Here is a 25,489-nt window from a genome sequence, read left to right on the forward strand (position 1 = left end):
TATGTGTCTTTAAAAATGATTCAATACAGTAAACTGTCAATGAATTTACAAAGAGGTTGCATGTTTTAACTTTTCTTTCATTCTGTAGAAGTTAACTTAATTAACGACATTTAAATCTTAGTCTTGTATGTTGACTGTAACCAACTTTGTACATGATCACTGTGTTCTAACACAGCACCAGAAATGTGCATGATATTGAGTGGGGTCAAAATACGCTTGCCATTGATACAGAACTGCATTTCTTTCTGTAGTATTTCCTGCCTCCCCTTTTCCTTTCCTTAAATGATGATTTGCCGGCTTTTTTATTCACTACAAACATAACATTTCAGTTTCTTGTTAACATTTTTAACACTTGTTTAGCTATTTTTGAAATACTACATGTGGAAAATATATAGTTATATACTTCATATATGTGTCATAAATTTGTAGCATTGTATCATTTAAGTTTATTGCACTGTCTTATACCATGGCATTAATAAATAATTCAACATTTTTATTGAAAATGCAGAAAAACTGAAGGTGACATGTCTTCGGTTTTCTGTTTTCCCCACACAGTTTTGTCTTCTTTGCCGTGCCATTGTTGTTTGCACTTTTAATGAATTCTTCATCCTGGATAATATTAAATTAGTGCAATTAATACATTTCTTAACTAACAAGCATTTTTCCTTGTCCTATAGTACCATATCCTTGCGGTATCTGATTTTGGCTAACTGCAAAGATAACAAGAATCCAAACATGTTTAACTTCATGTTTCTTTGGTTGTGTGCTGGGAAACTGACTCTGACCAGTGCACGTGCAGTAAGAGGGTTAGTTCAAACACCATAAAAATATTACTAAACTCTAACCAGTGATTCTTATGCAAAAAAGATTTGGAACTTTCTTAAATTGGTTAACTACAATTTTTTTTCTCTGCTAAAACCTAATTTTTCTCCTTTCTAAAATTTAGATTCAAGCAAGTACTTCTGTTCAAATAATGCTACTTGACAGGTTATAAAATAGTTATCAAACCGGATTTCTCCACATTTCTTTTTCCCATCAACAGCATTTTTAGCTTAGGCTTAGAGTTCACGTTCATCCAGTTCCTCAAAGCCTTCAAAACTTAAGAATCTGCTTGGCTTATGAATTTATTAATCCCAAATTGATAAAAAAATATAAACTGAACATTTAATTAGATTTTTATAAAGATTCTTTTCAGAATAAGTACTCGAGTTATAGAATTGAAGCTAAAAGTTACTTAAACACCTAATTTGCTAGCATCACATGCTAATAACAAGGACTTGGTATCAGTGTACTTCAAAGTAATGATATGCATTAATGGCCCCACTTATCTGTGGAAGATGCATTCTAAGACTGTAATGGATGCCTGAAGTCATGGATGGTACTGAAATCTATGCACATGATTTTTTAAATTGGTGCTTATTCATGATAAAGTGTAATTTATAAATTAGAGTAAGAGATTAATTATAACAGAATAATTATGATAATACACAATGCATTATTGCTACTTTTTAACTTTGGCACCATTAAGTAAAATAAAATTTACTTGAATTTGAATATAAACACATTGATGACAATCAGTCCTATAACAGAGATGGTTACCACACCACTCGTGGATAGTGCCTGTATATGGAGCAGGTACACTGAACACAATGATAATTCACATCCTGGGCAGGTTGTAGCAGGAGAGCATATTATTTCTTCATGTTGTTCATGAAAACATGAAATCTGAGCCTTAGGAATTATTTATTTCTGAAATATTCCATTTAATATTTTCAGACAGTGGTTGACCACAGACAACTAAAGCCCCAGAAAGCAAAATTGTAGATAAGAATCTGATGTAGCATCTTATGACACAAATAACTTGAAAAATCAAATCAATATTTCTATCTTTGGGGGCCAGTAGTGTGATTTTGTGGCAAAGCACATTCAAGTTCTTGAGTTCAATCCCTAGCACTATCCAAAAAAACAAAACAAAAAACTCTCTCTTATCCCCACTTGAAGTAATCTTTTAGTGTTACTATGAGATAAAGCCATTTCTACTTACACATGTAGGTCTACGACAGAAATTGTAGAAGGAGCTTTTCTTCTTTAATAACCTCGTCATTCTTTGCGCTATATGACCTCAAACCGATGAATGCATAAATGCCATTCAAAGAAAACTGTATCTCCAGAATCTGTAAAATAAGGAACATCAAATCAGCTGCTCCATTAGTCCCCTTAGAGCAATATAGAGACTGTTAGACTCTTAATTACCTTGGTAGAAGAAAAGGGGAAATGTTTATTCTCTAGGCAGGATATGGTGCCAATGAATTGGATGTAATTGTGTGCGTGTGTGTGTGCGTGTGCGTGTGCGTGTGTGTGTGTGTGTGTGTGTGTGTGTGTGTGTGTGTGTTTTTAAAATACGTAAGTCCAGTACATCTTAAAAACAAGTAAGGTGGTAATGAAGAAAGAGCTCAGCAGTTAAGAGCATTTATTGCTCTTGCAAGGAAGGGACCCATGTTCAATTCCCAGTATGGTGGCCAACAACCTAACTCCAGTTCCAATGATCCACCACCCTCTTCTGGCCTCTGAAGGCATTGCATTTACATACATACAGGCAAATACTCATATACATAAAGTTGAAATAAATTTTTTAAAACCAAGTAAGTTGGGCCTGGAGAGATGATTCAGTGGCTGTCCTTGCAGAAAACCTGAGTGGGTTCAAATCCTAGTACCCACATGGCTACTAACAACCATCCATAACTCCAGCTTCAGGGGATCCAATGCCCTCTTCTGTCCTCCGCAGGCCCTCCACAGCACGGATGCACTTGCAGTTGTGCAGGCATAACAGTTGACCACATAAAAATAAAAAAATTTTTTTTAAAAAAGCAAGTAATTCAATTGTAATAATATTCAAAGTAGCCAGGAAACTTTTGACTCTTCTTTCTTGATTAAGATAGCATAATTAGCCGGGTGTGGTGGCGCACACCTTTAGTCTCAGCACTTGGGAGGCAGAAGAAGGCTGATCTCTGTGAGTTCTAGGCCAGCTGGGGCTACAGGGAGACCCTGTCTCAAAAAGACCAGAAAAAAATAAAGATAGCATAATTAATCTTTTGCTGGACTGTATATAGGCCTCTTGTGTTCTTTCCAATACTATGTTCTCAGGGTTTTTTGATATTTTTATTGAGTTTAAATTTTTTTATTTATTTTTATTTTATGTGTATGAGTGTTTTGTCAGCATGTTTGTGAGTGCACCCATGTCATACACTGCTCACAGAGGCCAGAGGAGGGTATCAGATCCCCTGGAACTAGAGTTACAGACATTTTTAGCCACCATGTGGGTGTTGGGAATTGAACCTGAGTCCTCTGCAAGAGCAGCAAGTGCTATTAACCTCTGAGCTATCTCTCCAGCCCCTTTCCGTTATTTTAATTCATATCATCAGCACTTTTTTCCTCTTCCCAAAAAAAATACTGTTGTTAAAGTTAGCAAATTCCTCAATTATTTTGATTTTCATTAATAGCAACTATTATGTTAATTTATTTTAACCACCAAAAAAGGCATAAAAGAAGAAGTGTAGTAGGCCAAGTGAAATAAAGATTGCCGCTTAATGGATGAGAGACAATTCAGCAGCAAAGTAATGTTAAAAATAACTTGGCATAGCATGTGTAGTACTGTACCTGAAAATTTTCCTAGAAAAAGACCTATTCATATAAATAAATATTACCTTCATTTATGCTATATAGTAGTAATCTGATAACTTTTTACCTTTTTGTCAAGTAGCATTTATTTGAGATAAAACTGAATTATGCTCTAAAATTTTAAATATTTCCATTTACATAGTATTAGAATTATAGGATTTTATACAGATAAGAAATCTATTATGTGATTATAGTAGACTGCACAGTGTGGTCACAGACTGCACAGTGTGGTCACAGACTGCACAGTGTGGTCACAGGAGTCAGCTTCCATAGCTGCTAGTCTGGGGCTTGGTCACACAGACAGTAGACATCCCTTTGTTTTGCCCCTCCTTCTCTTCTTCAGCAGTCATTCAATGACAAGCGTAAAAAGAACCTCTTTTCCCGAAAATTTCCCTTCTACAAGAACAAGGACCAGAGCGAGCAGGAAGCAAGTGATGCTGACCGTAAGTATGTGGATTCAGTGGTCAACTGAAGATAAAACGCAGAGGGGCCTACTGCCCTGCAGCTGGTTGTTACCATGGAGACAGTTTCAAGAGCTGCAACAGGTTACTAATTTTCTTAACCAGGCAAAACTTACCACACATTAATTAATTTGTATGCCAGACCCAACTTTTCTGGCACTTCAAGGAATTCTTGAGCAGTATTTTTTAAGTTATATGTTTATAGCTTATAAAAATGAATGGAATTATTTGAAGTGGAAGTTCATATTAAAAAAACACTTCAATATTTATACCTTCAAAGAATATTTTTGAGAAAGAACATGGGTACCTGATTTTGAGGTATAGTACTGCCAGTTTTTATACTAGATCATCTAGAGTCATTCCACTTTATCCCATTTCATCATTAAGTGTAGATAATGTAATTTTTACTCAAAGTATAGAGAATGCCCCAAATTTTGCCTTTCTACTCTATAATCCCCTGCTAAGCTACAGTTTTCACTCTTTCTGTAGGTAACATTTAGTTGGTAGCTCATTCTAAACTTTCAGAACAATGTTCTGTAAGATGTGTGCACCTGCAATGGTCTTGGAACTGTCTCTTACTGTAGCACCAATTTTATGCATCACTGACAACTATTTTCTTTGATATCTTTTTATTGCTTGCTCTCTGGGGACTACTCTCTACAGGAGATCCCTGACGACATGGGATCAAAAGGCCTGAGTAAGTGATCAAAATACTCCCAAGTTATTTTTTAACCTCCTGCCTTATTCAGATACATTTTGAGATTCATGGTAGTGCCCTTCTGGCATGAGGAGGTATGTGATTTAGATTGCTTTTAGACTTTTCATGTTTGTAACGTGCTTGGGATTTTCATTTCTATAATAACATTTTTTGTTGTTTTCTTATATTCCATTTTTTACATGTCATTGGAAAACTACTCATAATTACATTTTGAGATTTAGAATTAATTTTTATGGTACTTTTGCTAGGATTTTTTTTTTTTAGCTGTAAACTTTTTTTGAAGTCTTTTAAATAATACCACCTGCCCATATTAATAGAATGTAAAAATAGACATCTTTGGAATTTTGTGTCTCCCTTTTGGTTTTGTTAAAATAAATTTAAGGCACTTTATGTGTTAGAAAACCATTGCTTTAATGTGAAAATTCGAGCAGCAGTTTAGGGGGAAAATTGGGTCTCTTTAAAAGAGATTATAAGAAGAGTTATACAAAATATAATTGTTGTTCTTTAACCAGAGGTTATTTGGGTTTTGTTGTTGTTGTTGTCCTTTATTTTCTAATACTTAATGTCATATAAAGATTGGCAGAGTGTGGTAATAGAAGGAATCCAATAAATAAACAGAGCCAAGCATGGTGGCACGTGCCTGTGAGCCTATCACTAGAGGCAGAAGGATCATGAGTTTGGGGCCAGCCTGGGCTACAGAGTGAGACTTTGTTTTAAATTTGGTTATATTCAAATTGCTTACATTTGAAAATTCACCAAATATTACTAAGTAATTTTAGGTGATGGTGAGTCATATAAATAATATTTTAAGTAGTTTTGTTCTAAATCATTCTTTCCTTTTGTATTATTAAGCATTTTGAAAACTTCTGAGTAGTTCATTGGTCATTAAGGATATAGTTAGCTTACTAAGAGCTACATTAATAAATAATGTTAAGTTTTACAGGGTTTTTTTCTCAGTTCACAGTAACTATACTAGAATTTTAGTAATAGGTGTTTTTTTTATTTTATTCAGTCTTAATGATTTAAGTTCATATTATTAGATCGTATTTGTAATGTGTATTTCTATTAGATATGCTTTGCTCTTGCATAGGATTTTTTTTTTTTTTAAGAATTTGGTTTTGCCCACAAATTCCTACCACTAATGGCATCTTTTTTTTTTTTTTTAATGTTTTACATTTTGGAAAAATGACCAGTAAAAACCTTAACAACCAGGAAATATTTCCACAGATTATTGGTACTATGTAAGTTTTAAGGTTGATATATTTTAGAGCCTGTATGGGTCAATTTGGAGTTTTCATCCTTGAAGCGCCTATGAAAAACTCTTAGGAAAAAAGAATTAACTGAAGAATTCAGTTCCCATATTGACACGGTTACATATAATTGTGCCTTGCCCTTGTATGTGTCTCTATTTCTAACTGCAAATTGAAGCTTCTTTAAGAAGAAAAAAAAACATAAAAATGACTGATTACCACACATTATCACTTGCAAAAAGATTTTCTTGTTGTAGAGAGTGACTTAAGATTCATTGTGTTATAAGTATTTATTTCATTCAACAGGAATTGAAAGACTTTATTCACGTGGCAACCTAATGATTAAATCAAGGTTTTATTTGGAGAATGTTGAGGAAAACAGAAAAATATGAGTAAAATTCTAAAAATTGGGTATGATGGAAGTTCTCACATAAAGCAGATCACATAAAGCAGTTGTCAGGCTGTTCATCGTGAAGTTATTAGTGCATATTATACACATATGTTATTAGTATAAAGTTCAGAATGCAGTGGATAAGCAAAATCCTGTCAGATTTTTAATTGAACAAAGTAAGATAAAGTAAATACAACTCAGTAGAAGATATATACAGTGCCAGAAGTAAAATCATGATAGAGTTTCAAAAAAGGTTTGTGCCTATCTAAAGTAGTGGCCTTTCCATTTTCACAATTTTGATTTTATAAAACACCTCAAAAGCTTCCTCAGTTGCCCATGTAATTATCTCCTTTTTTCTTACTCTAAAGCCCTATTTAAGCAGAGTTGTGTACAGGTCTTAAATGCCAACCCCAGGCTTATTTTTATTTGTGTTACAAATGAGATGTGAAAGTAGTATTGCTTGGGATTGATGACACTTAGTATTCAGAGAAAATAAAATCAATGTGCCAGGCATGGTGGCCCAAGCCTTTAATCCCGGCACTCAGGAGGCAGAGGAAGGTGGATATCTGTGAGGCCGAGGCTAGCCTGGTCTACAAAGTGAGTTCCAGGCCAGCTGGGGCTACAGGGAAACCCTGTTTTAAAAAAAGAAAAGATTACACCCTGAGTGACCTAACACTTCCCACTAAGCAGTACCTCTTAGAGTTTCTACCACCTTCTAATAGTACCAAGCTGGGGACCAGATCTTTAATTTATGGGCCTTTGAGAGATACTATAGATCCAACCCTTAGCAACAACAGTGCTCAGAAGATAAGCAAATAAAATAAAACAAGAATATGATGTGTTTTGATTAGGGATACAAATGTATACTGCTTTTTCTTAAAAAAAACAAAAACAAAAAACTTACCTTTTGGGCCCATTAAATCCTCTTTAAGGAAATTGTCCTAAGAATGTAATTGGAAATGAAAATAAAGGCTTACATATCAAAAAGTTGATTTTAATATTATTTAGAAGTAACTGCAAAAAAATTAAAGCTTTCCTAAAATGTCTTAATTTGGAAATGATTAGTGAAGTATGATTTATCAATACTGTATAATGTCATAATGGCTATTGAAAAATCACATTAAAAACCAGACATTGTGGCTCATTCCTAGAATCCCAGCCCTCAGAAGCTAAAGCAAGAGCATCAGCAGTCTGATAGCAGCCTAGGCTACTTACAAACAATGGGAAAAATGCTCACAATACAAACAGAATGAGTAAAAGTGAAGCTGCACGTTTCAGATATGCACATAAAATGTGTTTGGGACTTTTTACTAATTGTGTCGTTTGGAATGTTCTTGTGGCTGTCTTTTAATGAGGGGAAGTATTTAGGGAACTACTAGGTCACACATACATTTGTTCAGCTTTACAACATTGGCCCTCCGTGTCCTCCATATCATAATGGTTTCCATGTCTATGGATTGAACCAACTACAGATTGAAAATATTTTGGGAAAAAATGCCAAATTTTTGCAAAGCACAAAAACTTAACTATGCCACATACACAAAGCACTGTACTAAATCCACTTAAATGAAGGGATGTATCACCATATTCTTCCTGCAGCATCCTGCCATTCCACAGATCCTCAGTCTCTCCACAGCACTTTTTTGAGCATTTTTCACTTCGCAATCCCCAGTAACTGAGTATTGACTGGACTTAATTTCCTCCTCATTCTCTGGACAGAATGGTATGGCAACTCTTTACACTGTATTAGGTCTTATATCCAGAGATGTATTAAAGTGTATGGGAAGCCAAGTGTGGCCTGTAATCCCATCACTTGGGGAGGTTAGAGGCTGGATACAACAATTCAAGGGTAGACTCCACTACATATTTCAGGACCAATCTGGGCTATGTGAGACCCTGTCTAGGAAGGAAGGGAGGAAGTTACATGCAAATACTACATGTTTTTAAGAAAGGTACTTTCATGGTCTTAAATTTTGCTACTCCTTGGAGTTCTGGAACCAACCTTCATGAATATCTAGAAATGACTGTGCTGACAAATAACTTTTCCAGAGTATTTTTTTCTTTTAAATATTTTTTTTATTTTTTTTATTTTATGTATACGAGTGTATTGTCGGCGTGTATGTGAGTGCACCCATTTCGTGCAGTGCCACAGAGGTCAGAAGAAGGCATCAGATTCCCCTGGAACTGGAGTTAAGGACGGTTCTTAGCCACCATGTGGGTGCTGGGAATCAAATCCAAGTCTTCTGCAAGAGCAGTCAGTGCTCTTAACCTCTGAGCCATCTCTCCAGCCCTCTCCAGAGTGTTTTTAATGCCTGTTTACCTAACTCTAGCAGAGGAGCTCCAGTGACTTCATACCCTTGTCTATGCTTGACATGACTGGTTTTGTGGTGTTTTGTTTAGCTATTCCAGTGGATGATTGAAATATCTTTTGTCATTGTAATTTTAAGTGTTGGGGGTCACTTTATCTTTCTAGTTTGTTCCCAAGCAATAATAGCAATTGTCCTATTCCAAGGCCCATACTTTAAGCAGCAAGGTTTTAGTGCAGAGGAGGTAAGTACAGAAAATATGAAAGAACCTCCAAATTTTGATTATTGTATGTTTTGGTGGTCTTAAATAGTTCAGGGTGAGGGGCTAGAGAGATAGCTTGATTAAGAGCATTTACTGCTCTTGCAGAGGACCTAGGTTTGGTTCCTAGCACCCACACAACTTGAAACTGCCTGTAACTACAGTTCCAGGGGATCCAGTGCCCTCTTCTGGCCTCTGTAGGCACTGCACATGTGGTGCACTTACATACATATAGGCAAAACACACAAAAATAAATCTTTTTTTAAAATCAGTTTCAGAGGCTGGAGAAATGGTTCACAGGTTAAGTGTTAAATTTCCAGAACCCACATGGTGGCTAACAGCTGTCCATAAGTCCAGTTCTGGGGGATCTGAACCCCCTGAGCATTGCATGACATGAGTACACCTGCCTACGTGAAGACAATACATACACATAAAATAAAAAATAATAATTTAAAAATATTTTAAAAGAGCACCATCTTTTTTCTTTAAGTTCAAGATGAGTAGGTGAAATAAGAAAGAATAGTAATTTATCTAACATGTCAGATCTCGTGAATTGTAGTATAATAAAAATGGACCCTACAAGTCTTCTTTTACCCAGTTTCTATAATTACCAGCTCACCATTAACCAGATTCGTTTTTCCGTATACTCCACTTATGCCCCTTTGCTTCTACTCCACTGCAGTAGCTTATTTTCCTTTCTTTTACAAATTAGAAATTCATGGGGTTCAGGATTTGGCTCAGTGGTAGAGCGCTTGCCTAGCAAGTGCAAAGCCCTGGGTTCGGTCCTCAGCTCCGAAAAAAAAAAGGAAAAGTACAAATTAGACATTTGAGAGTGTGATGCCAGCCCTAATGTAGATTTAAGAAATTATTTTTTAGGGGGCTGGAGAGGTGGCTCAGCGGTTAAGAACATTGGTTGTTCCTGTAGAAGACCTGGGTTCAAATCCCAGTACCACATGGCAGCTAACAACTGTCCATGACTCCAGTCCCAGGGGGATCCAGCAGCCTCTTCTAACCTCCACAGGCATTGCAGGACATGGCTGCATTTACCTACATGCAGGCAATACATGCATACACATAAAATAAAAATAATAATTTTTTTAAGTTATCTTTTTGTTTTTTATTGTGGTATTCCTACTTAGAATGAATTTTAAGGAAATAAGACAGGTAAAAAGCTATATAAATGAAGGCATTTAGAGTTATTGATGCTTATGAAAAGTTTAAGCAAATTAAAATGTCTTAGTAACAGGTAATTTACAGTTTATCAATTAATTTGAATATCACACAGTAATTCAAAATGCTTGTTTTGAAGTCCATGTAGTAACATGAGAAAGAATTTGGGGGAGCTGAGGAGATGGTTCAGTGGTTAAAGTGAATGAGGACCCAAGTTTGGATACCTGGAACCCATGTATATGCTGGGTGGGTGCAGTGGCTCACCTGCAGTTTCAGCCTCAGAAAGAAGAGACAGGAGACCCCCAGAATAAGCTAACTAACCAGACTAAGCTTTGATCAAGAGACTCTGCTTCAATTAATATGGTAGAAGAGCCATACAGGATTTCTGACATCAACCTCGGGCCTCTACGTGAATGCATACAAAATGTGCATGTGTATCCTCACATGCATGGCCCCACACTCATGCAAAACATGCATATATACACATGAAAATGGGGGAAAAAACAATTTTATTGTAAGTTTTAGTCTGGTTTTTTTTGTTTGTTTGGTTGGTTTGTTGGTTTGTTTGTTTTGTTTTTATTTGGTTTTTATTTGGTTTTTTAGTTTGTTTTTTGGTCTTTTTGAGACAGAGTGTCCCTGTAGCCCCAGCTGGCCTGAAACTTGCTATGTAGACCAGGCTGGCCTCAAACACAGAGACCTACCTGCCTCTGCCTCCCAAGTGCTGGGATTTAACCTGTTTTTAGATATAATTTTTACTGATGGTTGATAAGTTATAGGAAAAGGTTGACATTTTTTTTATTCTCTGACAATATTATACATGTAGAATGTATTTTAGTCGTTACCCTCTCTCATCCCCCTCCCACTCCTGCCAGACCCCTTCTCCAGATCCCCCTCTTTCATGTCTTTTGTTTTCTTTTTGTGACCCACTGAATTTCATTAAGGCTGCTTGTCTGATCATGAGTGTGGGGGGTTATTTGCTGGAGCATGGGTAGCTTACCAATGACTTGTGCTACTGAAGAAAATGGCTCCCCTCCCCTACTTTATTTAAAATGTAAACTATGACAAGTTATGCATCTTGCCCTGGCATGGTGTCCCATACCTTTAATCCTAGCGCTTGGGAGGTAGAGAGATCTCTGTGAGATTGAGGCTATGCAGGTCTACCTAGCAAGTTCCAGGCCAGCTGGGACTATAGGGAGACCTTGTCTCAAGAGGAAAAAAGAAGAAAAAACATACGGCTAGGGGGATGGCTCATTCAGCAAACTGCTTGTCACAAAAGCATGAGAACCTAAGTTCAACTCCCCAGAGCCTATGTAAAAAAGTGGTTGTGGTGGTATGTGCTTATAATCCTAGCACTAAGGGGGCCAAAATAGGGTTTCTGGGATTTCCTGGCCAGCTAGTCTTGCCCAATCAGTGAAAGACACTGCTTCCAAAAATAAGATGTGAGAGAGAAAGGCACCCAGTGTTGACCTTCACACATACAGAGAGTGAGAGAGAGAAAGAGAGAGAGATGTGTAAACACAACACAAAAAAATTTAAGAGAATTATGTCTTTTTCTTTGCAGGTCAAAATTAAGACACTTGTTTTCCACTATGATGGCAGTTACAGTTGCTCTTAGTTGATAGTTTTTTTTGAAATCTGAAATTCCACCTTCTCTGTACTGTTCAGTGGTGCTACTTGATTTTTAAGAAACCCATTAGATGTAGTATAGCAGGTATTTAGCCTCAAATTTGTTTGTCCTTAATTTTTTTTAATTTCCTTCCCTAACATTAAAATTTTAGGTTTCTTTCTCTCATTGGAAGTTTTGCTTTTGGTTTTTGTAAATAAAATTCTTATTCCTTTATTCAGGGAAAATGTTTATTGGGAGCTTACATTTATATAAATATATTTGTGTTTATCAGTTATGAAATGGGGCCACTTCTGAGCCAGAGGGTAGGCAGTTTGTAACTAATACTTGGAGAGGGTGGTTTTGTTTTGCAAAACAGCTAGTGTCAATTTTATCAAAGGAGAGTTGCTAGAAATAATCTCTGAAATGCAATATCAGCCTCAAATCCCCTTCCATTTGATTTTTTGAGACATTGAAGTTGTTACCTGCAGTGCTTTGGATGATCAGAAACCTAGGTTTTCACTTCTCTTTAGGAAAAGGGAGAAGTTTTAGTCCAGAAGCTGAACTAAAACCTGATCTTTGAAATGAGAAAGGCATCCCATCATTAGAGTGAGCACCTGTTTGCTCACATAGAACTTGTCTCCTCTGCTGGCACCTCCAACTAAATGGTGCCAAATATATTTTTTCTTTTTGGATTTTATGTGTACGCTTGAGCTAATTCCAAAATTACCTTGCCACCTCTGTCACATTATACTTGGTTTTATGCTGTAGATTTTATTTATAAATTCCATAATACCAAAATAAGGCATTGTTTGTTACTACAGGTATGTTTTTTTCCTTACTAATTCTTGTTAATTTATTTGAAATTTTAACTTCATAGAAAGTCTAATTTTTTAAATTCTGTGGTTGTATATGATTTACATCTCAGAGTTTACAGTATCACCTTGTTTTGTTTTGATAATTTGCTTTTGTCAGCTTTTAATTCATGACACGGTGTTTTCTTTTTCTCTTCTTTTTTCTTCAATTACAGAGCATGTAACTTCTAATGCCAGCGATAGTGAAAGTAGTTACCGTAAGTGTTTTAACGTTACTCGTTCTTTGGTAAAAGAAGTAATAAATATCTCTGGGTGACTTTTTCTTTAGTGATAGGCTCTAAAAACTAGAAGTCAGATACTTGATATTTTAAAATCAAGAAAAGCCATATAAAATTACGTGCTTAAAAAATGAAATCATAGTACAGATTGAGCATCTCTAACCCAAAATCCAAAACTTTTCTCGCAATAACATGATACTCTAAAGGTGTCAGATTTTGGAACATTTCGGATTTCAAATTTTCAGTTCAGAAATGTTCAGCCAGCATAGTCTGTGCAAGTGTTTTTAAATTCAGAAAGTAAAATCTGAAACAATTTTGCCTTAGGAATTTGGCTAGGAGGCAGTAAACCTATTCATACAGATTAATTTCAAGGTTTTAATGAATACTAAAACCCATTCACCAACTTATTTGTGTACACCATACATGTGTATGTTTATGTGTGTATATTTATATCTGATTGAATGGGAATCAGCTTGTATTTTCACATTTTCTTTAATAATTTGATTTTTGACATGAGCATTAAAAGGATATTTGTTAGTAATGCTAAATTGTAATTAGTTGATTTTCTTTTTGTGTCACTAATTATGGGGTCATCATTTGTCACCACCTGCTGGTGAACAAGGAAAATTATTCAACTGTTGCTCAAAAAGCAATACTGTTTTTTCCCTTGGTGTTTTATGTTATATTCTTAGTATTAATTGTACTAGACAAATGTGAAACTTTTGAGACAAATTGGGGCATGGAAGGAGGGGAGAGTATATGAATATCGATTGTAGCAACTTAAAAATTAAAATTGTTTTTCTAACCTTTTCTTACTGCTGTCTAAAATGAAAGTAATCTTGATTACAGATGAGTATGGCTGCTCAAAAGGTCCATCCTGTCACTATCAGTCCTCAGCATTCATGTTGGCATTATATACTTTTAACCCTCATTCATTTGGTTGGCTATTTCCTCTATATAAAAGTTACTTAATTGGGGGCGGGGTTCTTATATTTCAGTATTTTATTTACTGATAACCAGAATCTACTATTGAGTAATTTGAAAGAGGTAGTGGAAGTATATACTGTCTCTTTTCACCATTTGCATGAATTATTAAGGTGTGAAATAGTCACCTGCATGCTCTTGCTAATATGTAAATAGTATTTTACATTTAGTAATTTTAAAAGCAGCTTGTAAAATACCTGTTTTGAAGTACTACAGTAATAAAATTGAAGGCAAACATGCACATTTTAAAACAGAAACAGTTATGCCAGTACTTTCAAATTCATAGGCTAACAGCAGGTTTTTAACTAATTATTTTCATTGTGTTCATATATAATTGGTAGACTTTCATTTATGATATTTCTGAAGAGCAGTGCTGAAGTGTTTTTGTAAGCAAAACAAAATACATTGCCTTTACTATCACTGATTCATTTTGTTGGAAGGGAATGATTTTGTTCTATCTAAAGCTTTTTTTTTTTTTTTTTTAACTCCGAATTGGTTTCGTTTCGATTCGTTTTGGAGGTGATTGTTTGGAGGGGTTGGTTGGTTTTTTGTTTGGTTTTTGTTTTGTTTTGGTTTGGATTTTTGGTAACTTGAATACACATTTCTCCAACATGAACTTTGTTTTTGCTTTTGTTTTGTTTTGGTTTGGTTTTGGTCTTTTTGAGACAGGGTCTCCCTGCAGTCCCACTCACCTGGAACTCACTATGTAGACCAGGCTGGCCTTGAATTCACAGAAGTCCGCCTGCCTCTGCCTCCCAAGTGCTGGGATTAAAGGCATATGTCACCACACCCAGCCTCTGGTTTTGATTTTTCAAACGTTGTTGCCCAGTAACCCCAGCTACCTTATAACTCACTAGGTAGACTATGCTGGCCTCAATCTCACAGAAACTGGCTGCCTCTGTCTCCCTAGTGTTTAGATTGAAGATGTGTCCATGCCCAGCTTTGCCTTTGTTGTTGTTGTTGTTGTTGTTTTGTTTTGTTTTGAGGCAGAATCTCTACATAATCCAGGCTGGCCTTAAACTGGCAACCCTCTTGCCTCAGCCTCTCTCAAGTGCTGGCATTATAGGCATGCACTCCCACATCCAGCCACTGTACATATTTATAGTAAATGTTCATCCCAAATAAAAGGGTTTTGTTTTGTTGGTGAGGGTAGATTATTGTTTGGGGGCGGGGTTATTGTTTGTTTTCTGCAGAATTAAACCCAGGGCCTTATAGGTGGTAGGCAAGCAGCCTGCCATTAATTTACATCTCCATGCAGAAATGAAGATTTTAATGGATTTGATGATTTATAAATAAACACAGAATAGCAAAAGGGCAGTTATTGAAAGATAGCACATCTATGTTTAATCTTGTATTTATCAAGTTTGTCTGTATGGCTGAACAATTTTTTTCTAAATCTTGGCCATGAATAATTTATGACATAAGTACCTTAATCTACATCATGTTCATTTCTCAAAAAAGTCCTGGTAACTTATATGTTGTATGTGAAGAATTAGATTTGTTGTCTAGAGGGGGATTTGATTGGCATAAATTATCTTTACACATTTTCTTATTTTTGCTTTAACTTTCTAACAGGTGGTCAAGAAGAATATGTCTTGTCTTATGAGCCAGTGAATCAACAAGAAGGTTTGTAAAGTCTATTGATGTTTTGTAACCTTATTAAGAAGTCCACTTCTGGGGGTTTGAAGAGATGGCTCACCAGTTAAGAGCACTGACTACTCTCGCAAAGGAACCGAGTTCGATTCCCAGCACCCACATGGCAACTACAAATCATCCTTAACTCCAGTTCCAGAGGAATCTGATGCCCTCTTCTGACCTCCAAGGCATTGCATGGCACAGGTGCACTCACATATATGCAGGCAATACACTCATACACATAAAATAGAAATATTAAATAAAATATTAAAAAGTCCACTTCTGGACCAGTGAGATGACTCAGCACATTAGGGGGCTTGTTGCCAAGCATGATGACCTGAATTTGATCCCTAGAACCCAGATGAATGGAAAGAGAGAACCAATTCCCAGAAGTTGTCCTCTGACCTCCACATGCAGGCTATAGCAAGCACATATATACAGATAGATAATAAGTGTAAATTTTAAAAATATACTTCTTAATTTGGAAAATAGATCTATAAGATATATTTAAAATATTGTATCAGAATTTTGCCAATTTTTAACTATATGTAGAAAATTGCTAGAACTATATTGTAGAAAATTTGCCAACAGACTATTAGGACTAAGTCATTTGATATTGTCTGTCTTGTGTTGGTGTTATATTTCTATTTCCTAAGCCACTTGAGCATTTATAGTGCCATTATTATCCTTGTAATAGCACCTTTTAAAAGTCTTGGCATTTTTAAACTTGTGAAGTTTCTTATCCCTTCATCCAAGCAGGTTCTAGGCCCTCTTTATTCAGCTTGTTACATCTTTCTCACCAAGACCATTTTTCATTCCTCCTAGCACATACTAGTTCTGCTTTTCACCACCAGTCTCCCTTGACATGACCCTTTAACAGCCCAGTGTGTACTCTGCTAGGTCATCTTTCTAGGTCACTACTGAGATTATATCACTTCCTATATCCAGTTGATTTGAGGGCATGGCGGTAGCTCTTCTTTGGTCTTCTTCCTTAGTTTCTACTTTAAAAACCATCATTAAGGGACTAAGGAGATGGCTCCACGCTTAAGCGCCGTCCAGAGGACCCATGTTCAGTTCTGACACCCACATGGTGGGTTTGGCACCAACATGGCAGCTCTCAACTGTCTGTAACTCCAGTTCCAGGGGTCAAGTTACCGCTTCTGTCCTTCAGGGGCACTGAATGCACATGGGGTACTTACATACATGAAGGCAAAACACACATACAAATAAAATAGAAATGTTTTTTGTTTGTTTGTTTTTTTGTTTTTTTGTCTTTTTAAAGCAGGGTCTCCCTGTAGCCCCAGCTGTCCTGGAACTCATTATGTAGACCAGGCTGGCCTTGAACTCAGCACTGGGACTACAGGCGTGCACCACCACGCCCAGCTATAAATGCTTTTTTTTTTTTTAAACCAGTGAAACACCATACTTTTTCTGATTTGTAATGATGTTAGCAATATATAGATGTGTGAGGATACTAAATTTGTCTTGATTGGCTTCTAGGAGATTGAGTCAAGTTTAAGATTTTTTTTTTCTTAAACAGTATATTTTTATTCTTTGACAATTTCATATATGTAAACACGTATCTTGAACATAATCTACCGGGGAAACACCTAATATGTCCCTCTCCCCACCTCATATCCTCTGCTGACTGTTAGAATGTTGGCTGATCTTGCTGACTTGGTCTTGTGCAGATTTTATGCCGGTAATCATAATTGTAATGTGTTCATGAGTGCAGTGGGCATGCCATGTCCAGAAGACAGCACTTTATAGCACTATAACACCCCATCTTCCAGCTCTTACATTCTTTCTTCCTTCTCTTCCACCATGTTTCCTGAGCCTTGGTGTGGGGTGTGGTGGGATAGAAATGTCTCATTTAGGGCTGAGCACTCAGTAGTCGCTTATTCTCAGCACTTTGGTCAGTTATGAGTCTTTAACTGCTGATGACTACATTAACTGCTGGTCACTACCGAGAGATGTGTCTCTGGCCAAGGTTGAGGACCGCAGTAATCTGTTTGCATAAAGATAAATGTTTAGAAGGAAGTTTGGCAACATGTCCATTTATAGAAATAACAGTACTGGGTTCCTCCCTAGGACGTATGACCTCTTGAGCCTTGGGATTTTGACCAGGATTACAGTGCCAGGCATGAATTCCATCCTATGGAGCAGGTCTCAATTCCAACCCAAAAGCAGTTGATTTCCCCATAACATTTATGCCACTATTGCACCAATGGGCACATCTTGCCTAACAGGTTGGTATGGTCATATGCAAAGTTTACCACTAGGTAGTACCAATGATATTCCTCCCTCCCTCCCCCAGTAACCCATATATCTCTATGTTCTGCAATCAAAGTGCGGGGCCCCTGGGACCTCCCTGACCAATAACCCATAAGGAGGTGTCCCACACCAAGCATTCAGAGTTTTACTTAATATCCTATGTCTTTTGAGGGAAGCATTGTCCATCATGCAGTACTTTTTTTATATATTTTTTTTATGTTTTCTTTATTTTTATTTTATGTGTATGTGTGTATTGCCTGCATGTAGGTAAGTGCACCCGTGTCCTGCAATGCCCACAGAGGACAGAAGAGGCTTGTCGGGTCCTCTGGAACTAGAGTTACGGACAGTTGTTAGCTGCCATGTGGGTGCTGAGATTTGAATCCGGGTCTTCTGCAAGAACAACCTGTGTTCTTAACCTCTGAGCCATCTCTCCAGCCCCATGTAGTACTTTTTAATTAGCCTCCAAAGTCATGGGTTTTCATAAGGATTTTTCATACATCCTTAGTTTTGTCTACCCACCCCCTGCATACCCTCTCTTCTTCCCTGTCTTCCTACCCCATCCCTACTTAAAGTCCCCTCTATTTTTTTTTATATTTTTTATTGAATTTTTGTGTATTTCATAAAATCTTTATACCCCCTTCCCCTTTGGCACCCTCCCATTGCCCCACCACCACCACTGGAGTTCATACATTCTGTTATTTGTATTAAGGCCTATTGTCAAGTTAGTGTCCCAAGATGTTCCTCAGTGCAAGTTCATCCTCCAGGGTTTAGTTAGTCTATCTAGAGTCTCTCTCTTCAAGATCTGCTCTTCCTCACCCAGCAGTAATTAGCTGCCAATAATTCTTTGACTAAGATTGGGACTTGCTGTTCATTTCCACAGTTGTATGCTGGGTTTTTGTCTGCCTAAGTTTGCTTGGGTCTTGTACATGCTGACATCATTGTTGTAGGGTTATATGAGAAGGGTCCCAGGCACCTGTAGGACTATTTCTGTATGGTCATGCACCTCCTCCCTGGCTCTTAGGATTTTTCTGCCCCCTCTTCCACAATGGTCCCTGAGCCCTGGGTGGGTGGACCTCAGTATAGGAAACCTGTTCAAGGACCCATGCTCTGCCAACTCTTATTCTTTGCATTTTCGCCCTTTGTGGTCTTTTATGTTCCTGGCCCTCTGTTGTATGAGGAAGCTTCACTGATGAGAATTGAAAGATGCATTAGTGTTCTCTTCATCCCTTGTTCTATGTTCCATGAGTCTTAGGTATAGAGGTTGCATCCTAAATGTGCCACTTGGGCTTGGGCAATTCACAGAGAATCTCTGTGTGTGACCAGTGGTGTAATTCTAGAATAATCTCTGTTGAAAAAGAAGCTACTTTGATGGGTGGTAACTGGGATACTTGTCTGTAAATTTAAAGATCCATATTTTGCACGTAGTAAGAAATTCCATTTGTTTAGGGAAAGATCTATGACTTCCCCAGCTATGTGTATTTGGCTAGGTTTACAGTACCACATGAGTTTCCGCCCATTGACTGGACTTTAAGTCCAATTAGGTAGCTGTTGATTATCCCCCAAGATAAAAGTGCCACTACTGCACCAGTGTCATTTGCTGTGCTGGTCATTGATGTGGTTTTTAGGCCCTGAAGCTGGGGTTGGACCATCGATTGATAGACCAGCTTGTATAGTGCTCTCCAAAGCTTTGAGAGCTGGCCATCAGGGGAGGAGGCTTCCAGGTCAGTTCCAGCTCTATTGCTCCAAATCCTGTGTCCAAAGTACGTCCTGTCTTCAGCAGTAGGGTCTTAGCATCAAGTTCTGGGAGACAATCAAAGACTGTGGCAATAACATGTATAATTTTGGAAGTCTCTTGGACTTACCTAGCCAACAACTCAAAAGGAAGGTTTCTCCTGTCAGGCACGGTTTCTTGTTATGTAGTCTTCAGCTATACTCAGGACTCATGTAGGGATATTGTATGTGTAATTTTTCAGTAGGTTTTTGGACTAATACCATTCCCTCTGGTTTTTTATACTAGCTAGGCACTATTTCTGTCTCTTTATCTCCCTGTCTTGGGCTGGAGGGATGGTGCAGCCATTAAAGTTTTAAGATTTTAATAAAGGTTTATAAAATAATGAGTTGGTTTCGTTGATAATAATAGTTCAGCATATTTTTGTTCCCTGCAGAAATAAAACACATTAGTGTTTGTTGAGTGTTTATTCCTTTCAATGTTTTTATCTTAATAGTTAATTATACTCGACCAGTCATCATCCTGGGACCCATGAAGGACAGGATAAATGATGACTTGATCTCAGAATTTCCTGACAAATTTGGATCTTGTGTCCCTCGTGAGTAACGCAAATTAAAATTCTTTTCTTAACATTTTCTATTATTGTATGTGGTAATTTTTTAAAAAGTAATGGCTATTTTAATGGGGTTTTGGTTTAAAAGTTTGGGCTTTTTGAACTGTTTCACAAAACAGTTATTTAAGTAAAACATGAATTTATTCTGTTTTTAAATATTAAACACTTCCCCAAGTTCTTTTTTATTAAAGATACAACTAGACCAAAACGAGACTATGAAGTAGATGGAAGAGATTATCATTTTGTGACTTCAAGAGAGCAAATGGAAAAAGATATCCAGGAGCATAAATTCATTGAGGCTGGCCAGTATAACAATCACCTGTATGGAACAAGTGTTCAGTCTGTGAGAGAAGTAGCAGAGAAGGTAAGCATCAGAACAGCCCTAGAATGAGGTTTCTAATGTTGTGCTCCTTTGGAGCATGGAACCCTGAGAAAATAGAAACTTTCTGTATAGCCTTGACCTCTTTTATTAATAATACTATTTTTTTTTTAGTTAAGTGTTTAATTTTAGGTGGCTTAGAAAAATACATAGAAGAAAAATAAAGTTGTCAAAAGTCTATAAATGGGAGGTTACTATTCTAAGGTCTTTTACTAGCGCTAGACCTTATGCTTGACCATAGTTTTCTAGCATATAGCATAATGAGCTAAAGTCAGCAGTGCCCATGAATGAAAATTACAAAGATGCTTAAGATAAACGTAGGTGCCCTACTACTGAGATTACACAAAGAAAATCTCCTGGGTCTTCAATGATGGCGTAAAGACTCAAAAGCACTGTAACACTCGAGTTTTAAGCATCCCCCAAAGTATTCTGTTAATGTATTGAAATTGGGTCGAAAAAGGTTTTGTTGTTTTAGGTGGGTTTTGGGAGGGGGTGGGGGAATTAGTTTGGTTTGGTTTTTTGAAAACAGAGTCTCCCTGTTGCCCCAGCTGGCCTGGAACACTCTGTGTAGACCAGGCTGTCCTATGAGATGTGCCTTCCTCTGCTTCCTGAGTGCTGGGATTAAAGTTGTGTACCACCACACCTTTAGGTTAAAACTGTTTTCCTAATAAGGTCAAAATTATGTGCTTCAGGGACTCTGTTAGGCTTAATCAGTCTTTGCATCTGACAAATAAACATCACCAATTATTTTATGCTACTATAAATAATGCTGATCACTATTTATGATGAAATAATAAATTACTAAAAAATTAAAACATAAAGGGCAACCTATCTGGGAGCTGCTTGCTTGCTTACTTTTTCTTACTTTCTGTCCTTTTTACTTTTTTTTTCTTAAATATGTTCTTCTATATACTTTGCTGGCCTTGAACTCCTGATTCTTCTGCCCTAGTCTTCTGACTGCTGAGATTATAAGCATATGCCATTATACCTGGCCCAAATGGATATTTTTCTAAAAAGCAAAAGAAAAGAAGAAAATATTTCCCAACTCATTCTATGAGTCCAATCTTGGATTTCAAACTTTGTTAGCACAAAACAATATAATTTTTGAAAATCACAGCAAATGATAACTGATTATAGCACATGAAGTAAAATAAGAATCTAGCAATCCATAATGGCATAAGCAAATATGTAAATAAGCAGACGACAGGGAAAGCTTTGCATTACACTCTGACTAATCAAAGACAAAGGAATGGAAAAATTGGGAAACCTTTAAAACCACCATGGTAATGATTATTTCAATCTAGAGTCATTAGATGATTAAATTATCTATATTTGGGGGCTGGGGAGAAGACTCCAAGGTTAAGAGCTCTGGCTACTCTTATAGATGATAGGTTCAGTTCCCAACACCACATGGCAGCTTACAACCATCTGTAACTCCAGTTCCAAGGGATCTAATGCCCACTCTGGCCTCTGCAGGCACCAAGCAGACACAGAGTCACATACGTACATACATACAAGCAATCATACACTTTTTTTAAATTTAGCTTAAAATGATCACAATAAGTATTTTAAGAGGAAAAAAAAAAGAATATTTACCTACTAAAAAAGTATCATCTCCCAAAATACTAGTTACAAAGCAAAAGTAATTTTAACACAGAGAAATTTTAAACAGACCAAGTTTAAACATTATCACTAGCAATGGGAAAAATAGAAATCATATATCTTCTTGATAAAATGAACCAAGGATAGGATACTATATCTGAGGTATTCCTGCCAGAATTGTATAACTTGCCATCTGATAGTGAAGAGGCAGGCCAAGCCAAATTAAGGCATTTTCTATGATATAAATGTTCTGTACTCTTCAAAAATACAAAGATCAGGAGTAGAGAGATGGTTCAGTGGGTCAAGTGCTTGCTGCATAAGCATGAGGACCTGAGTTCAGGTGTACAGCACCTACATAAAAGCCAGGCATGGCACAGGAGGTGGAGACAGATGGGTTCCTAGAGCTTGCTGCCCAGGAAGTCTAACCAAAATGGCAAGCCTCAGATTCAGTGAGAGACCCTAGCTCAAAAAAAAAAAAAAAAAAAAAAAATAGGGGCTAGAGAGATGACTCAGTGATTAAGAGCACATACTGCTCTTCCAGAGGACCTGAGTTCAATTCCCAGCAACTACATGAGTTTGCTCATAGCATCTGTAACTCCAGGGGGCTCCAGCACCTCTGGTTTCCTCAAACACCTGCATTCACATATACACACTGTATTAGTCACTTTTCTGTTGCTGTGATAGAAACACTGACCCAAGCAATTTATAGAAGGAAGAATTTATTTGAGCTTACAGTTCCAGGGGAATTACAGTCAGTCATGGCAGGGAGGCATGGTGGCTGGAGGTGGCTGAAGCAGGAGCAGGAGCAGCAGAAGCTAAGCTCTCACATCATCACACAGGCACAGGAAGCAAGAGACACACAGGAAGACTGGAGATCTGGCAAGGCTTAAGAACTCTCTAAGCCCACCCCCAGGATAGCCACTCCTTCTAAAACCTCCCAAAACAGTGCCGCCATCTGGGGACAAAATGTCCAAATACTTGGAGCCTATGGGGTACATTTTCATTCAATCTACTACATTCCACCCCCTGGCCCCCATAGGCTCATGACCATATAAAATGCCAGGTACATTTAGTCCAACTTTAAAAGTCCCCGTAGCCATTATCAGTTTCAATACTATTCAAAAGTCCACAGTCTCTTCTAAGACTCAGATAAATATCTTAACTGTAAGCCTCTATAAAATCAAAAGACAAATTACATACTCCTGGCATACAGTGGAACTGAATACACATTACCATTCCAAAAGGGGGGAATGGAGGCATAGTAAGGAAATACTGGACCAAAACAAGACTGAAAACCAGCAGGGCAAACACCAAATCCAGAGCTCCATGTTTGACTTCTGGGACTTTACTACCAAAGGGCTTAGATGGCTCAGCCTCTCTAGCTTTGCTGTGTGCAACACACATCTCTCTCTTGTGCTGGTTCCACTCCCTGCGTGCAGGTCGTCTTGGCAGATGCCTCACAGCTCTGCCATCGTGAACATCTTCTTAGGGTCTCCATTGCCAACAAGCTTCACTTTCACAGCTTCACGCAATGGCCTATCAGGGCCTTCTCTAGGCAGGGGAACCCCTGCTGCATACTGCCTGGCCTCAGAGGCTCCCTGAAACCACGGAGGAAGAACTGATGACCCCTTCACTCTTGTATCTTTCATGCCTCTAAAGCCAGCACCAGGTGAGCGACACTGCCAAGTTTGACTGCAAGTTTGGGATGGACTCCAGCCTGGTTCATCCATTTTAGAAGCTTTTCTCTTCAGTGGCCCCTGCAGCATTTTCCTTTCACAAGTTGGAGGTTTAACTGGGTGTGGTCTTGCCCTGGAGGCACTCTCTCCATTGTTTAAGTTTGAATCTCTAGGCCCCTCCTCAATCACTTTAATCTCCTTATCAATGGGATCCTCTCCAACACATGCCAAGGCTTCCTAGTGCTCTTTTTCAATCCAAACTCTGTTTCTTTCTGCCCCATTTGTTCTCTTTCACTGTAGATCTGCATAATATTCATTAATATCCACACCACCATTTCTACATTAGGCTGTCTTTAAATTTCTTCCAACAGAGAAATTAGTCCATTACTTTTCAACTTAGCCTCAGGCTGTGGGCAGACTCCAGCCAGACTCTTTGCTAAAATATCCCAATTGCTGCTTAAGTCTTTATTTCCCTCTGGAACTACATTGTTCTCAGCACTACTTTCTTCCAGGCCCCTACTAGAATGGCCTGTTAAGCTCTGCTTACAGCAATCAACCACTTTTCTAGCCCAAATTTCCAAAGTCTTCCACATTTCTTCAAAACCCCACACGGTCAGATTCTTCACAGCCAACACCCCACTCTTGGTACCAATTTGTGTCCTAGCTTGTTTCTCCATTGCTGGGACACACAAACACTCTGACCACTACCAACTTGGGGAGAAAAGGGTTTATTTAGCCTACATCTCCCGGGTCACAGTTCATCAGGGAGCCCAAGGTAGGAACTCAGGGCAAGAACCTGGAGGCAGGAGCTGGAGCACAGGCCATGGAGGAACGCTGCTTACTGGCTTCCTCCCCTGGCCCCTACTCAGCCTGCTTTCTTATGCAACACAGGCCCACCTGCCCAGAGGTGGCACCACCCATAGTGGGCTGGGCCCTCCCACATCACTCAGTAATCAAGAAGGTACCCACTGACATGGCCACAGGCTAGTCCAATGAAGGCAGTTCTCCAATTGAGGCTCCCTCAACCCAGGTATGTCAAGAGCTATTCAGTGCGCACGCACACGCGCGCGCACACACACACACACACACACACACACACACACAATTAAAAAATCAAAAAAAAATGTCATTGAAGTAGAGAGTGATCAAGGAAAACACCCTTTTTGAACCTCTGTCCTCCACACTCACATGCATAGACAAACACACCTCTCTTTATGTGCATGTGCTGATAGCTTTGGTTATCGACTTGACACACCTGGGTAGAGGGAGCCTCAATTGGGGAATTTCCTCCATTGGACTGGCCTGTGGCCATGTCAGTGGGGCACCTTCTTGATTATTGAGTGATGTGAGAGGGCCCAGCCCACTGTGGGTGATGCCACCCTTGGGCAGGTAGGCTTGTGTTGTATAAGAAAGCAGGTTGGGCAGGGGCCAGAGGAACAAGCCAGTAAGCAGCCTTTCTCAATGGCCAGTGCTCCTGCCTCCAGGTTCCTGTCCTGAGTTCCTACCTTGGGCTCCTTCTGTGATGAACTGTGACCCAGGAGATCTAAGCTGAATAAACCCTTTCCTCCCCAAGTTGGTATTGGTCATAGTGTTTTGTCACAGCAATGGAGAAGCAAACTAGAACAGTGCATATACCACATAAAAAAATAGTAAATTAATTAAATAAAA

The 25,489-nt window shown here is 38.0% G+C and overlaps 1 protein-coding gene across 1 annotated transcript in view; it reads left to right on the top strand.

Moving 5' to 3' along the window:
• Window positions 1-25,489, top strand: part of Dlg1 (discs large MAGUK scaffold protein 1) — a gene marked incomplete in the record, with an annotated part of 93,805 nt that overhangs the window by 55,267 nt on the left and 13,049 nt on the right. The window contains 5 exon segments of the mRNA XM_029566155.1: window positions 4,803-4,836; window positions 12,867-12,908; window positions 15,489-15,539; window positions 20,048-20,149; window positions 20,356-20,528. Of these exon segments, the coding sequence (XP_029422015.1) occupies window positions 4,803-4,836; window positions 12,867-12,908; window positions 15,489-15,539; window positions 20,048-20,149; window positions 20,356-20,528 (402 nt within the window).

The sequence above is a fragment of the Nannospalax galili genome, unplaced genomic scaffold, assembly GCF_000622305.1.
Source record: "Nannospalax galili isolate Female #2095 unplaced genomic scaffold, S.galili_v1.0 scaffold598, whole genome shotgun sequence".
NCBI lineage: Eukaryota > Metazoa > Chordata > Mammalia > Rodentia > Spalacidae > Nannospalax > Nannospalax galili.